The sequence below is a fragment of the Maniola hyperantus genome, chromosome 6 (assembly GCF_902806685.2).
Source record: "Maniola hyperantus chromosome 6, iAphHyp1.2, whole genome shotgun sequence".
Taxonomy (NCBI): Eukaryota; Metazoa; Arthropoda; class Insecta; order Lepidoptera; family Nymphalidae; genus Maniola; species Maniola hyperantus.
The window spans coordinates 1919465-1934392 of record NC_048541.1 but is presented as its reverse complement, the minus strand read 5'-3'; the positions used below and the strand labels follow the sequence as shown (position 1 = coordinate 1934392).

The window sequence follows — 14928 nt, the reverse complement described above, 5'->3', positions numbered from 1 at the left end:
TTTCAGGATTTTTGGAAAATTCGCCCATAAGGGTGGTAAAATAGGGGATGTAAGTTTATATGGGAAAGTTTTAATTATTGATATTATAATTGACTTGAAATTTGGAAAGTAGGTTTTTTCTTGAGGTTAGGTGTCAGCTAAGAAACGACTATGAAAGAATACCCCCCCTAAAGGAGTGAAATGGAGGTTGGAAGGTTATATGTGTTATTCGGTGCTGTTCAGAGTGCGTGTCCTGATGTTATAATGTTTGTTTCTGAAAAAAAAATGCCATTTGTTTCCTGTAGGCCACGCGGGCGAAGCCGCAGGCAGAAACTAGTCGTATACATTTATTTAACAATCATTTTGGGGTAAATTAAGGGAAGATAAGACCTTGACAGTACAAGGTTTATTTGCTTTCAGAATAAATTTCATTTCGGATAGTTTGAAAAGTGATTTCAGTTTGTAACTTTTCCAATTTAATAAATTTACAGATACGGTATTTAGTGTGTGATGTAGGTAAATGTATAGATATTTATCTCTAAATCCTATAAAATATTTAAAATCATTCTCTAATAGGGTCTTGGACTGTCTTAAAATTATATGATTTTTTGTATCCGGGACAGAATTTTTTTTTTAATCATGTTTTTTTTTTAACATAATTAATTATTCACGTCACCGCCGCGCTGTACGGAAAGCGAATAATGACGTCACAATTATGATTTCAGAGCAAACTTGGCATCGAATCCCGGCTTCCAATCGACTCTTAGCCTCGGTTCCAAGGATGTCATCAACGAAAAGGCGTACGACCCCTTCGAGCACCGGAGAGTGGAGCACCCTAACTCGTAAGTGCCTCCTTGAGCCATTTTCGATTAATCTTAACGTATGCTTCGGATTCCTTGTTCTGATTGAGGGTAGAGTCAACATCACGTCAATATCGAATTCACTCATTCCAGGCGTCTATCTGTATAATAACACACTCCCAACAAAATACAACATTTAGTACGCAACAGGTCGATATGGCAATCGAGGTATGAGGCGGGGACGCTCCCGCACACCCGCATTTCACCCGCGCTATCCCACACCGGGTTAGTGCGGGTGTGCGGGACGTCCTCATCCCGATTGCCATCTCGACCTTTCGCGTAGTATACAAGCGTTTTGAATGTCATTTGACAAGACATATTGGACTTTTTAACATTATTTATTGTTTCATTCAAATTTACATTTCACTTCAAGTCGTAATTATTCACAGACAAACGACTAAGTGATCCTATAAGGGTTCCTTTTTTGGTACAAATTCCGTTGTCTGGATGGATGGACACGCGATGACGAGTATACACCCTAGCGTGGCTATTTTAGGGTGGATAAACAGAACAAACCGAATAAGGAAGCTAGTTCGAAAATAAATGGTAGATATCAATTTACTGAAATAATACATATAACTGCCTTCAGGGTGGACCATAAGTATACACCCAGTTTCTAAGTATACACCCAGGGTGGCTATTTTAGGGTGGATATATAGAATAAACCGAATAAGGCAGCCAGTTCAAAAATAAATGGAACAGATCAATTTGCTGAAATAATACCTACCTACCTGCCTTGAGGGTGGACCATAATTTGTCTTTTGTCAGAGGATAACTGAGCCGGAGGCCGGAGGGCGTAATCCAATCAACTCGAATTTGTAAAAAAACACGAGACTTTCTCGACTTACTTTAAGTGTGAGTGGCATTTTGGTGTATAACATTGAGTTACTTTGTACTTACTAAAGGAAATATAAGATATATATATATATATAATTCATATGACTAGTATATATATATAATTCATATGAAATGGCAAGGTGTTATTTCTTGTACGATGGTACGGAATCCTTGACCGCTTTTTTAGGGTTCCGTACCACAAAAAGAAAAAAGAAACATTTATAGGAAACCCTTTGTTGTATGTATGTCTGTCTGTCCGTTTGTCATGTCTGTCAAGAAAACCTATAAGGTACTTCCCGGTGACCTAGAATCATGAAATTTGGTAGGTAGGTAGGTTTTATAGCACAAGTAAAGGAAAAAATCCAAAAAACGTGAATTTGTGGTTACATCGAAAAAAAATATGTTTTGAACTAATAATAATTAATATTTTCCACTTTCAAAGTAAGATTACTATACTAAGAGGGATATTAGATAAAAGTGCTTTACTTGTACATTCTAAAACAGATTTTTATTTATTTTTATCTGTAATAGTTTTATACTTTTCGTATAAAATGACCAAAAAATACGGCTGTAGTGGCCCTCGGTGCGCGAGTCTGACTCGCACTTGGCCGTGTATTTTTCAGTTATAATCTCTCTATCTATAAGGGTCAGTTAAAACATTTTCTCAAACCTTGTAGAAATTACATGTCAAGAATATTGGAAAACAATCTCAATTATCTCACTCAATAATTAAATAGGTTCCTAAGTAAACATCCAAGGCTCGAAAGTAAGTAATTACTGAAATTATACCTGGGACCTTACTTTTCTATTAATTTAACAAAATACTTTTCCTTAAATCTAACAATCAATAGATTATCTTCTACAATATAAAAATGAATCAACAAATGTGTTGCTCATCGCAAATCTCGAGAACCGCTGAACCGATTTCGCTAATTCTTTTTTATAATATTCCTTGAAGTACGAGGATGGATCTTACGGAAAGAAAAATTTAATCCAACCTCCCCCTCAATTTTCTAAACTCCACCCGAGCGAAGCCGGGGTGGTTCAGCTAGTTACCAATAATTACGGGGATCATTTATTATTGTTAATTACAAAATGGTGAGTGTTTCTTCTTTACTTTTTAGTACGAAATAGTAAAAGCACGTAGAAGTTGTGACGTAATTAGAGGAACCACTATTGAGAGGACTGTAAGATGTGTCAGGAAAATTGGGAAAAACTTAATGCACAACGTGGACGAAGTCGCGAGGAGCAACTAGTTATAGTACGCGACGGGTTGAAATGGCAATTGGGGAGGGATCGCCCCGCACAGCCCCCGCACTAACTCGGTGCGGTGACGTGCGGGTGTGCGGGGCGTCCCCGCGCCTCATACCACGACTGCCATCTCGACCTGTCGCGGACTATAAATAAAACTACATAGATGGTGTTTTAATTTGCAAATGTCCGACCTCGCTTAATTCAAGCGGTAACCCTTGACATCTTATAAAACATGTTAATTTTACAGTAATTTAACAACTTAGTATAACCTATCGTAAAATATTATGCACAACATATTATGTATATTTTTGCGATAGCGATGGTGAGAGCTATGCTCGGAGTTTCTCTACTCGGACCCCCCCCAACCACTAGGTGGACGGATGGCATCAGACGAGTCGCAGGGAGCCGAGCCGGAGAACTCAAGCGGCGACATTTGGCATATGAAAGTCACCACAAAAGACCTATGTTCAACAGTGGACGTCTATCGGTTGATGATGATGATGATATTTTTTGCATTGAGTGGATCCTAATCCTGATACTAACATTATCATAACGTAAATCTAGGTTTATATCCAAAAAAATTCTCATTATTATTATAATAGAGAGGGAGAAAGCGCGTGCCAGGCGCTAATGTTGGGGACAATACACAGAGAAACTTTCAGCTTTTATAAAATAATAACGAAGGTCTCTGGCTCTTAGTCCATAATAAATTTCATAAAGTTCATTGTAAAAGTAAATTTAAGATGCATAAATTTAAAATGAAGAAAATATTATGAGTAATATTAATCCGAGCGAAAAATTTTATATTTCGTTTTCCGACGCAACCGTCCGTATAAATAATAATTGGGTATATTTGACTATATCAAAATAAATTATTTCTCAGTGATTATTAAATAGAGGGTCTTCCAAAATACGTAAAATCCTTTGTTGGTTTTAAGTGTACCTAATAACCATTTTAAATTACCGATTAAACTAAAAAAAAGCACGTCAAATGATTGTGACGTCACACACCGGTATTTCATAGAATCTCGCATACTAAGCGCGCGTTTTGACGTTTGATAAAAAGTTACTGATTTGACTAGCTGTCAAATACCGTATAATTCCTATGTTAATTCCTTTCGAAACAAATTATGGAGGAAGGGCGGCCCAAAGTTTAAAATTAGGTCTACCTAGTTTAAACTTGTACGAATGCAAACATAATATTTGCTTTACACAAATAAGGGTATAGGTTCCGCCCGTATAATGGAATCACTATTAGATACCAGCTACTCTGGAGGGTAGGTAGGTACCTACTCTCTAACACAAACAACATTTTAGCTCGATATGTTTTAGCCACTTAATATTTAGTTTTTATGTATTTATGCTTAGTATTATCTCTCTAACACAAACAACATTTTAGAGTACCTACTCTCTAACACAAACAACATTTTAGCTCGATAATATGTTTTAGCCACTTAATATTTAGTTTTTATGTATTTATGCTTAGTATTATCTCTCTAACACAAACAACATTTTAGAGTACCTACTCTCTAACACAAACAACATTTTAGCTCGATATGTTTTAGCCACTTAATATTTAGTTTTTATGTATTTATGCTTAGTATTATGTGAATGTAAATCTAATTACCTATACCTACTATAACGTAGCTGTGTGTTTGTTTGTTTGTTGAGTACTTTTGAATTGTTGCTTTGTAATTGGGTATTTGACTCCACATTTTTTATTACTTTATTATAAACTAGGATAAAAATAATGATGTAAACTGAAAAAAACTGTTTAAATCGATCAAATAGCAAAAAAGTTATACTTAAGCATTTAAATATTTCTGATTAGACAGAGATAGCGATTTAGAATTTTGACGTCACACCTTACTAATGCCATAGTAGCTTCGTGCGGTTTCATACACATTTTCGTTTTGCGAGAAAGGGATAGAAGACCCTCCCACTCCAAAATTAAAATGCCTGTAACTTTGTAAATCTTTGTTGGATTTTAATATTTTTTCAGCGTACGTCATTATTTTTATCCTAGTTTATAATAAAGTAATAATATTTATCAAATTCAAAAGTAGGAAAATACCCAATTGTGTGCTTTATGTCGACTGCACTACGATTGTGTATAGAAAAACTCAAGCAGGCTTATATCAGACTACTTTTCTTTTATTAGTAGGATAAAATTATCAGCGGCGTGATTCGTTGACTCAGTGTCTAACACTGAACGATAGCCACCAAGCCCATTTGACATTCATTTTTAATCCATTGAAGATTTCCTACGAAAAATTATTTTCATATCACTCAGTGAAGCAGCAATGCAGGACTATCCAATGTCAAACGAGCTAAGTGGCTATCATTCAGTGTTAGACACTGAGTTAGCGAATCACCCCGCCGCGTCTGTTCTCAGAATGACTACTTAATAAGTGAATACTTAATTTTAATTTTTTTTTACAGAACAATCGGCTCCTTGGTACACTTACTGAAGTCCTCGCTTGGCTCCGGTATTCTGGCTATGCCTGCCGCCTTCAAGAACGCAGGATTAGCCATCGGCGCTTTCGGTACTATCATAATCGGCTTTATCTGCACGCATTGCGTTTATGTTTTGGTAAGTAATTTTCGTATTCTATTTTAATTTTATACTTTTAATCCATTTTGAAAACTTGGTGGTGTAATTTTTTTTTTACATAAATTTGTTACTAGGTAAGGACATCCCAGGAGGTATGCGTGGAAGCGAAAAAGCCTTCGATGGGATTCGCCGAGACGTGCGGAGCCGCGTTCGAGTTTGGACCGAAGAGATTACGGCCTTGGGCAAACTTTGCAAGGTACAACCTTTTACAGACCAGCAAATTACTCCTTAATATGAACCAGCGTCAATCCATAAGGTCTCTTGCCATCTTCCCTTAATTTGAAGTAAAAAGTGAATAGGCCTCTTCTAGGCAAATGCGCTTCAACTTAGACCTCACCATTCATGCGATTGTCGTCAAGCCCAAGCCTAAAAATCTTTAGCATTTATTTTTATTTCAGAACATTCGTAGACTACGCGTTAACAGCGACATATTTGGCTGCGCTCTGCGTTTACGTCGTATTCATCGCAGAAAATTTCAAAGAGGTAATTTTTGATTTTTTACTCTTTCACACTTCATAATTTTCACTCTTTCGCATCATCACTTACCGGCCATTTCGAAATTTTTATTATTTATTGTTCTAGCAACGATGGAAATACACATTCTGTGAAAATTTTAACTCTCTACCTGCGAGGTAGATACAGCCCACTGACAGACAGACGGGCGGAGACGGACGGACAGCGGAGTCAAATCTATAGAGCGTACTTTGACTTTGCTTAGCCTTAAGACACTGTTAAAACGAGACGGCGTTATATAGCTGGCATAAATCTGTCTCGTTTTAACAGTGTCGTAAGTCTGAGCAAAGTCAATGTACGCTCTATAGATCTGAGCCTTAGTGATAGGGTCCCGTTGGCGCCCTTCGGGTACGGATCCTTAAAAGTCATCTATTAATGAAAACCTTTTATATTTCCACAGGTGCTAGACGAATACTACCCTCACTACAAGCTCTCCGTAGAAGCCTACTGCGCCTTAACCCTCGTGCCTCTCGTCCTCATCTGTCAGATACGGAATCTCAAATGGCTGGTGCCGTTCTCAGCGATTGCCAACGTGTTCCTGGTCATATGCTTCGCGATCACCATGTATTACATATTCCATGATATGCCGAACCCTAGTGAACGCGAGATGGTGGCTAGTGTCACCCAATGGCCTCTGTTTATCAGGTACCTACACAATTTTAAATACATATCAAAAATTGCGTAACTGGCAGGATTCGAACCTGCGTCCCCTGGGTTTCGCGCTCGAGCCCTTGACCGCTAGGCCACGGTTTCGCTTACTGCTAGTGACGAAATTTGTGATATGTATGTTCAGTACTCAGTACTGAAGTGACTGTTAATGCCATCTAGTAGCGACACTTTGCAGTTATCCAAACTACTTCCAAAGGCCCATATTACAATGCAGCTCTTTGAACGAGAAGTGTAAGTAAAAACACTATCATAAAAATTATAAAAATACCTAAGTACAACATAATATTATATTCTAAACATCTCTTTCTCTGCATTGTATTCCTTATTCTTCTCAGCCTCACCAATGGGTGTTCCTCAAGGCGATATTCTAGGTCCCTTCGTGTTCTTGGTATACAACGTTAGTTTTAGTATACGCAAAACCTGAAAGTAGTTGGTTCAGAATCAGTAACAGAATAGATTGCAATCATTTTTACTACGGGTTATATTGTGACCAAAAAATACTTTGTAAATCCTGCAAGTTTGAACACCTAGTTGAATGACCGCATGCACCAGCTGATTCGAGGCGCGCGAGCGAGAGCACGCACGATCGATGCCAGCCGTCCCTTTCACTCACAGACACTTGCTTGGGGTGACCATGTTTTAGCGGAACAAAGACTCAATACAAAAAGCTTATAACTTTGTAAGATTTCCTACATATTTTAGAAATTTTGTATATTCATTCTTTATGTAAAAATATTCGACACGTGTTTCGGTTTCTGCGTATACCAAAACTAACGTTGTATACAAAAGGTTTACCATATTTCATTGGTATTGGTTGATCATGATGATGATGATAATGAGAATAGACTACAGTATTTCTAGGTATTTATTAACACATGTATTTCTTCTCTTTCAGTACAGTAATCTTCGCAATGGAAGGCATAGGAGTCGTCATGCCAGTTGAGAACGAGATGGCTAAACCGGAGCAGTTCTTGGGCTGTCCTGGAGTCCTGAACGTTGCCATGACTATAGTCATCTCCTTATACGGCCTTGTGGGCTTTTTTGGATACATCAAATATGGCGACGCCGTTCGAGGAAGTATCACTTTGAATCTTCCTCAGGATGAATTGTAAGTATATTTTATTCATGACAATCGGTTGTACGAACTATGTGCCCTGCCCATTGCCACTACAGCTTTGCAGCCAGTTGAGCTATGTCGGTTACTCTAGTTCTCCTACGGATCTCCTCATTTCTGATTTGATCACGTAGAGAAACTCCAAGCATAGCACTCTCCATCGCCCGCTGAGTGACTCTGAGCTTTCTTATGAGGCCCATAGTTCGTGCAACTGATAGACGTTGGGGTCCCAAGGTGCTGGAATGGCGACCTCGCACCGGAAGAAGCAGCGTTAGAAGACCCCCCACTAAGTGGACGGACGACATCAGACGAGTCGCAGGGAGCCGCTGGATCCAGGCGGCGCAAGACCGTGGCGTGTGGAAGTCCCTACAAGAGACCTATGTCCAGCAGTGGACGTCTATTGGTTGATGATGATGATGATGATGATGATTCACGACTAGCTGATACCTACCCGTGACTTCGTACGCGTGGATTTAGATTTTTTAAAATCCCGTGGGAACTCTTTGATTTCCCGGGATAAAAGTTTGTCACTCTCCAGGACTTTAACTATACCCATGCACAAAATCACGTCGATCCGTTGCTCCGTTGCGACGTGATTGAAGGACAAACCAACAAACAAACACACTTTCACATTTATAATATGGGTACTGATTCTAGGTCAACGGGAAGTACCCTATAGGCTAGGTTTTCTTGACAGACACGACGGACAGACAGACAGACAACAAAGTGATCTAATAAGGGTTCCTTTTTTCCTTTTGAGGTACGGAACCCTAAAAGTATGGTATGAAGCTACATAATACTCGATATAGTTATGTAGGTAGGTATAGGTACTGTTGAATTGTATATTATTGATATTGTAAATTACGAGAGTAGATATAATAAATTTAGCTTAACCACATAATTAGTTATCAATTTATCCCTTGCATACCAATTAAGTACACCTGCATACATAAATTTACATAAATTTACGTAATAATATTGTATGCCAAACCAATTAACAAGTTTACTTTAAGTAAGGAATGCAGATATTAGATTCAGTGCGTACCTAACTAAATGTTAAATCAATCTTTATCATACAGGATGTAACCAAAACGTGCCAGAACGCTAGCAAAAACTCAGCGTTATTGTTATACTACCTAAACACAATGCAATACCAATAACCACTTGCCTAATTTTGTAGTTTTAGTGATTTAGTATTTTTCAAACCCGCGAAGTATAGCATGCAAAACTCGGGTCAATGCCCCGCCTACGACACGGCATTGACCCCGAGTGGCCTACTTACGCAACGTTCGTTGAACTCTAGCATCAGTCAGAAGTTTTATTTGCAATATATTATAAACTTTTACAAAAATGAAAATTATAGGATTTTTTAGTATTTTTTTCACGGTTTTTTGTTGTATCATATCAGCAATCATCAGTACTGTCCTCCTCGTCCTGTCCCCTGTCTTCGTTTTCACCCGCGTTTTGGTTACACCCTGTATAATGACACTATAATATATTATGATACCACGTAAACCAATAGTATTTATTTAGGTATTAATATCGAATAAGCATTTATCTATTTATTGTGTGTTTACTTTATACTGTACTAGTTGCTGCCCGCGACTTCGTCTGCGTGGATTTAGGTTATAAATCCCGTGGGAACTCATTGATTTTCCGGGATAAAAAGCAGCCTATGTCACTCTCTAGGTCTTTAACTATACCCATGCAAAAAATCACGTCGATCTGTTGCACCGTTGCGACGTGATTGAAGGACGAACCAACAAATCAACAAACCAATAAACCGACAACCAAACACAATTTCGCATCAGTGCCCTTATTATAAATGCGAAAGTGTGATTGTTTATTGGTTTGTTGGTTTATCCTTCAATCATATCGCAACGGTGCAACGGATTGACGTGATTTTTTGCATGGGTATAGATAAAGACGTCGATCGGTTGCTCCGTTGCAACGTGATTGAGGGACAAACCAACAAATAAACATATTTTCGCATTTATAATATGTGTAGTGATGAAAATTTTAGCCTCAACGGGTAAAGGAGTGGACTGAAAACAGAAAGGTCGACGGTTCAAACCCCGCCCGTTGCTCTATTGTCGTACCTACTCCTAGCACAAGCTTGATGCTTAGTTGGAGAGGAAAGGGGAATATTAGTCATTTAACATGGCTACTATTCTTTAAAAAAATTTGTTTTTGAAATCTTCAATCTTTCGATTGTCTCTTTTCAGATTAGCGCAAAGTGCGAAGATCTTGATGGCTCTGGCGATCCTCTTCACGTACAGCCTCCAGTTCTACGTGCCCATGGAGATGATCTGGAGACAGATCCACCACAAGATCGCCGTGAAGTACCACAACGTCACGCAGATCGCCATCAGGACCTTCACTGTGGTTGGATCAGGTAAAACAAACAATCATTACTTTAAAACTAGCTTATGCTTGCGACTTCGTCCGCGTGGACTACACAAATTTCAAACCCCTATTTCACCCCCTTACGAGTTGAATTTTTAAGAATCCTTTCTTAGCGGATGCCTACGACATAAAAGTTATCTGCATGCCAAATTTCAGCCCGATCCGTCCAGTGGTTTGATCTGGGCGTTGATAGCTCAGTCAGTCAGTCAGTCACCTTTTCCTTTTATAAATTAAGAAGATAGATAGGGTCTTGGACTGTAGTAATAAAATGAAGTGATTTTTTGTATAGCGGTAGTTTATGAGGCTAGAATTCATTATTAAAGAGAATAATTTTAAAAAGTCACGATTTTTATTTATTTTTGCCATGAACGTTACGCAGTACGGAAGGTGAATAATGACGTCACAATCCATAAACGACGATTTTTTTTTTAATTTTTTAAACATAAAAATAAAGTAGATAATTTCGGCGGGAAAATATTTTTTATGTTAAAAAATTGAAAAATATTTGTCATGTCCCGTTTTACCCTTTGGGTACGGAACCCTTACAAAATATAATAATTGTGGTACGTATTTTAAGGACGATGAACGAAATAGCTGACTTAAAATAATCCTCCGCTTTCAAACATAATATTATTTTATTGCTATCTTTTACTGGCCTATTATTCAAATTGGTCTTTCAAGGGCTCTTGAATCATAACGTCTGTTTGTAATGTACGTTTAGACTTTAGGTATCTATACTGTTTTCTTATACCTATCTGTCTTTATACAGTTTTACCTCTAATCGGTATCTAAATATATAAAAGGATTGACTGACTGATTGATCTATCAACGCACAGCTCAAACTACTGGACAGATCGGGCTGAAATTTGGCATGCAGATAGCTATTATGGCGTAGGCATCCGCTAAGAAAGGATTTTTGAAAATTCAACCCCTAAGGGGGTGAAATAGGGGTTTGAAATTTGTGTAGTCCACGCGGATGAAGTCAGGAGCAAAAGCTAGTCCTCAATAAAACCTTTTTTTAACGCTGGGAAATGCATTTACGCATCCCCCCTCCTGGAAGCCAGCCAGCTAACCAGCCAGCCAACCAGCTGGAGGGAAGGTATGTGGGACTCGCCAGCGGAGAGGCGACCGGAATACCCACTAAAACCCAGCGCCACTCCTGCGCGTCGCCTGGCGACTGGGTCACGGAAACACCAAAGCAAACCACCGCGATCAGTCCAGAGACGTCCAGCGAAATGAAAACCTCCCCCCTGCTGGCAGGGGGAGGTTTTCATCATTTCAGCTCGTTAGCCATGGCTAACAATATCCCCGAAGAGAGATTATTAGCCATGTTACCGGGGTGCACCTACCCCAATACTGCTCTTCCCCTCGGATGCCCGATGCATCCAAAAGGGACCAGCAGCACCCAGGCATACTGGGAGGTTACCTGGCTCGGGGTATGAGGCGGGGGGACGCCCCGCACACCCGCACGTCCTTCGCGCTATCCCGCAGTGCTATCTCGACCTGTCGCGAACTATAGTCGAAATTCGTACGAAGCGAATTGCTTCAGCCGTGTCCAATTCTAATATGGTATTTGACAACTAGTCAAATCAGTAACTTTTTATCAAACGTCAAAACGCGCACTCAGTACCTATGCGATATTCTATGAAATACTGGACTATGACGTCACATCATAATGACGTACTTTTTTAATTTAATCCATAATTTAAAATGGTTATCACGCTTAAAACTAACAAGTAACAAAGGACGTGGATTTTACGTATTTTGGAAGCCGCTTTATTTAATAATCACTGAGAAATAATTTATTTTTGATGTAGTCAAATACCTAATTACTGATAGTCTGCAGCCCAGTTGGGGGCGGGTCCGTATTGCGGGGCGGGCAGCGGGCGCGATGCCATACTCTACCATGCCGCTCGGCTTCCGCTCTCAATAAGGACGCGTCCGCGCGTCTTCCTTTTAATTTCTTGTAAATTAGGAGTTTGTTCTACACGCTGGCCGCCCCGCAGGACGCACCCGCTCCAACCTGGGCTGCAGACTTAGGATATTAAATACCCGTCCGGCTGCAGTTTCCACCTCCAAAATGTAATCGGCCCATTATTTTGTCCACAGTTGCTTTAGCCGCAGCATTTCCTGACCTAGAGCTCTTCATCAACCTCAGCGGCGCCATCTTCCTCTCGAGCCTTGGTCTCCTCACACCAGCCATCGTTGACACCGTCCACAACTGGGACCGAGGGTTAGGAACCTTCAACTGGATCCTGTGGAAGAACATCGTCATATCCATCCTATCCTTCATTGCTCTTTTCGCTGGATCATACGTATCTATAATAAGTATGGTAGAGAAGTATAATTCGACGCCTGTGTTAGAAGCAGCTGGTAATGTTACCATTGTAAGCACATAGTAGTAATAGTAAAATAGTATTGTAAGTGACCAAGACAGCAGTGAACCAGTACCCTTATTATAAATGCAAAAGTGTTTGTTTGTTGGCTTGTTGGTTTGTCCTTCAATCACGTCGCAACGGTGCAACGGATTGACGTGATTTTTTGCATGTGTACAGATAAAGACCTGGAGAGTGATATAGGCTACTTTTTATCCTAGAAAATCAAAGAGTTCCCACGGGATTTTTAAAAACCTAATTCCACGCAAGTGAAGTCGCGGGTATCAGCTAGTAATGTATAAAAAGAAATGTTTGTATGTTTATTCGTTGGTAAGGGTCAGCCCGCACGACGTATTTTCAAAACGCGATTTTCTTCGCTGAATTCTGTGGATTAATATAGAAATTGTATGAAACCGCACTTGCGAAAAAAAATGCTGCAGAATCCACCGCCAGGGCACTATTTAAATTCGCGCGATTTTTAACTACACTTGGTAGAAATTGACAATAATAGAGAGGATTATTTTTAAAGAATATTAGCCATGTTTATCATGACTAATATTTCCCTTTCTTTTCCAACTAAACGTAAAAAAAATGTGCTAGGAGTAGGTACAACAATAATCGTTTTACAACGGATGAGCTTTGAACCGGTGACCTTTCGGATTAAAGTCCACTCTTTTAACCATTGAACTATTGAGACTCATTTTATTCGCCGTGCGTTCTGTAAGGGAAAATCTTCATTGCAAAATTTCACCGCGAAGGTTTTGCGCAGAATTTTGGTTCATATTGAATTGAAATTAAGTGCGGGTTCATACTTTCATGTCATAGAATTCTGCAGGAAAAATCGCGCAGTGAAATTTTGCAGTGGGGGCTTACCCTATGATTTAGTACGCATATTTTAAACTGCCAGAAAAAAATTGTCCCGTCTAGTAAGTACATAAAAGTCGTTGACTGTACATTAATATTATTACCAACTCTGTAACATAATGCTGCAAAATTTTCACTATTATTCTTATGAGTGAAGTACAAAAATATACTTATTAAAAAAAATTAGAGATAAGAACATCGAACAGTACCTAGGTATAAAAGAAATTTAATTTAATTAATTAATAGTTTAAATTATACATACTTTATTATAATTTTTATTACAAAAATGTTACAAACATTAGGGATAAAAATAGTGTTAAAGTAAGGAATAACCTAAGCCGTATCGTATCAGTCTTTTGACTATAAACTTAATTAATATTTAAGACTTAATTAATAGACTAACATTACATGTCTAGCCATTACATGTACCTACTTAATATTTTTTATAGGTATTTAATTAAGATGTTTCCTACAAAAAAATTATAATAACTGCCACATATCAATTTTTATTTGATTTATTTATCAAAGAAATAATACAGTAAGTCAAAAAGCTTAAATAAATATTAAGATATACCTAAACTTATTGAAGGAAATTTAAAATGCAAAATGCAATAAATTCAAAGTTTAATATAGAGTATCTCATTATCTTCAAACGATTTAAAGGGTCTAGCACACATTGACCTAATTGACATTCGGCGAATACTGGACATTGTGTAAACATTGGTGCTACTTGTGAATTGCGCCACAGAATATAATATAATAGTACTACGATTGCGCTAAGATCCTTTAGGTAAACGTTTATATTGTAACTAGCTTATGCTCGCGACTTGGATTAGTAATTAATTTATTAAGTTTTATCCCCCTAATTTATAAACCCCCCCTAAACCCCCTAAACCCCAATAACTTATTAAATTCTGAAGCCTTTTTAAAATATTTTTTAACTCAATCAATTGCTTCAATTAACTTCTTATTCACAATTATCTAAATTTATTTTTAATAAAAAAATTTTTCACCGCGTGGACTACACAAATTTCAAACCTCTGTTTTACCCCCTTAGGGGTTGAATTTTCAAAAAGAAATTCTTAGCGGATGTCTACGTCATAATAGCTATCTGCATGCCAACTTTCAGCCCGATCGGTTTTGTAGTTTGAGTTGTGCATTCATAGATCAGTCAGTCAATCAGTCAGTCAGTCAGCTTATCGTTTTATATATTTAGATTTGTAAAACTTCATGAAAATCGGCAAATTGGCTAATGTGTACAAGGCTCCTCAATAGCTACAAGTCATGCGTGAGAGCATGCTGTTTCAATCCACATTAAGGGCAAGACATACTCAAGAGCGAGATGCGTTATGTTTTCGAAACTTGTTTCAAAATGATATTCCAAACTTCAGGTCGATAGCTTTAATGGTTACTGAAATAATCGATTGTGACAGACAGACGGTG

At 38.3% G+C, this 14928-nt stretch overlaps 1 protein-coding gene across 1 annotated transcript in view; it reads left to right on the top strand.

The window, feature by feature from the left end:
- Nucleotides 1-14920, top strand: part of LOC117982983 (proton-coupled amino acid transporter-like protein pathetic) — a 40053-nt gene extending 25133 nt beyond the window's left edge. The window contains exons 3-10 of the mRNA XM_034969437.2: nt 705-821; nt 5373-5523; nt 5619-5740; nt 5943-6027; nt 6458-6702; nt 7622-7834; nt 10066-10235; nt 12356-14920. Of these exons, the coding sequence (XP_034825328.1) occupies nt 705-821; nt 5373-5523; nt 5619-5740; nt 5943-6027; nt 6458-6702; nt 7622-7834; nt 10066-10235; nt 12356-12645 (1393 nt within the window). The 3' untranslated portion in view covers nt 12646-14920. The remainder of the gene's footprint in view (nt 1-704; nt 822-5372; nt 5524-5618; nt 5741-5942; nt 6028-6457; nt 6703-7621; nt 7835-10065; nt 10236-12355) is intronic.
- Nucleotides 14921-14928: the final 8 nt, after the last annotated feature.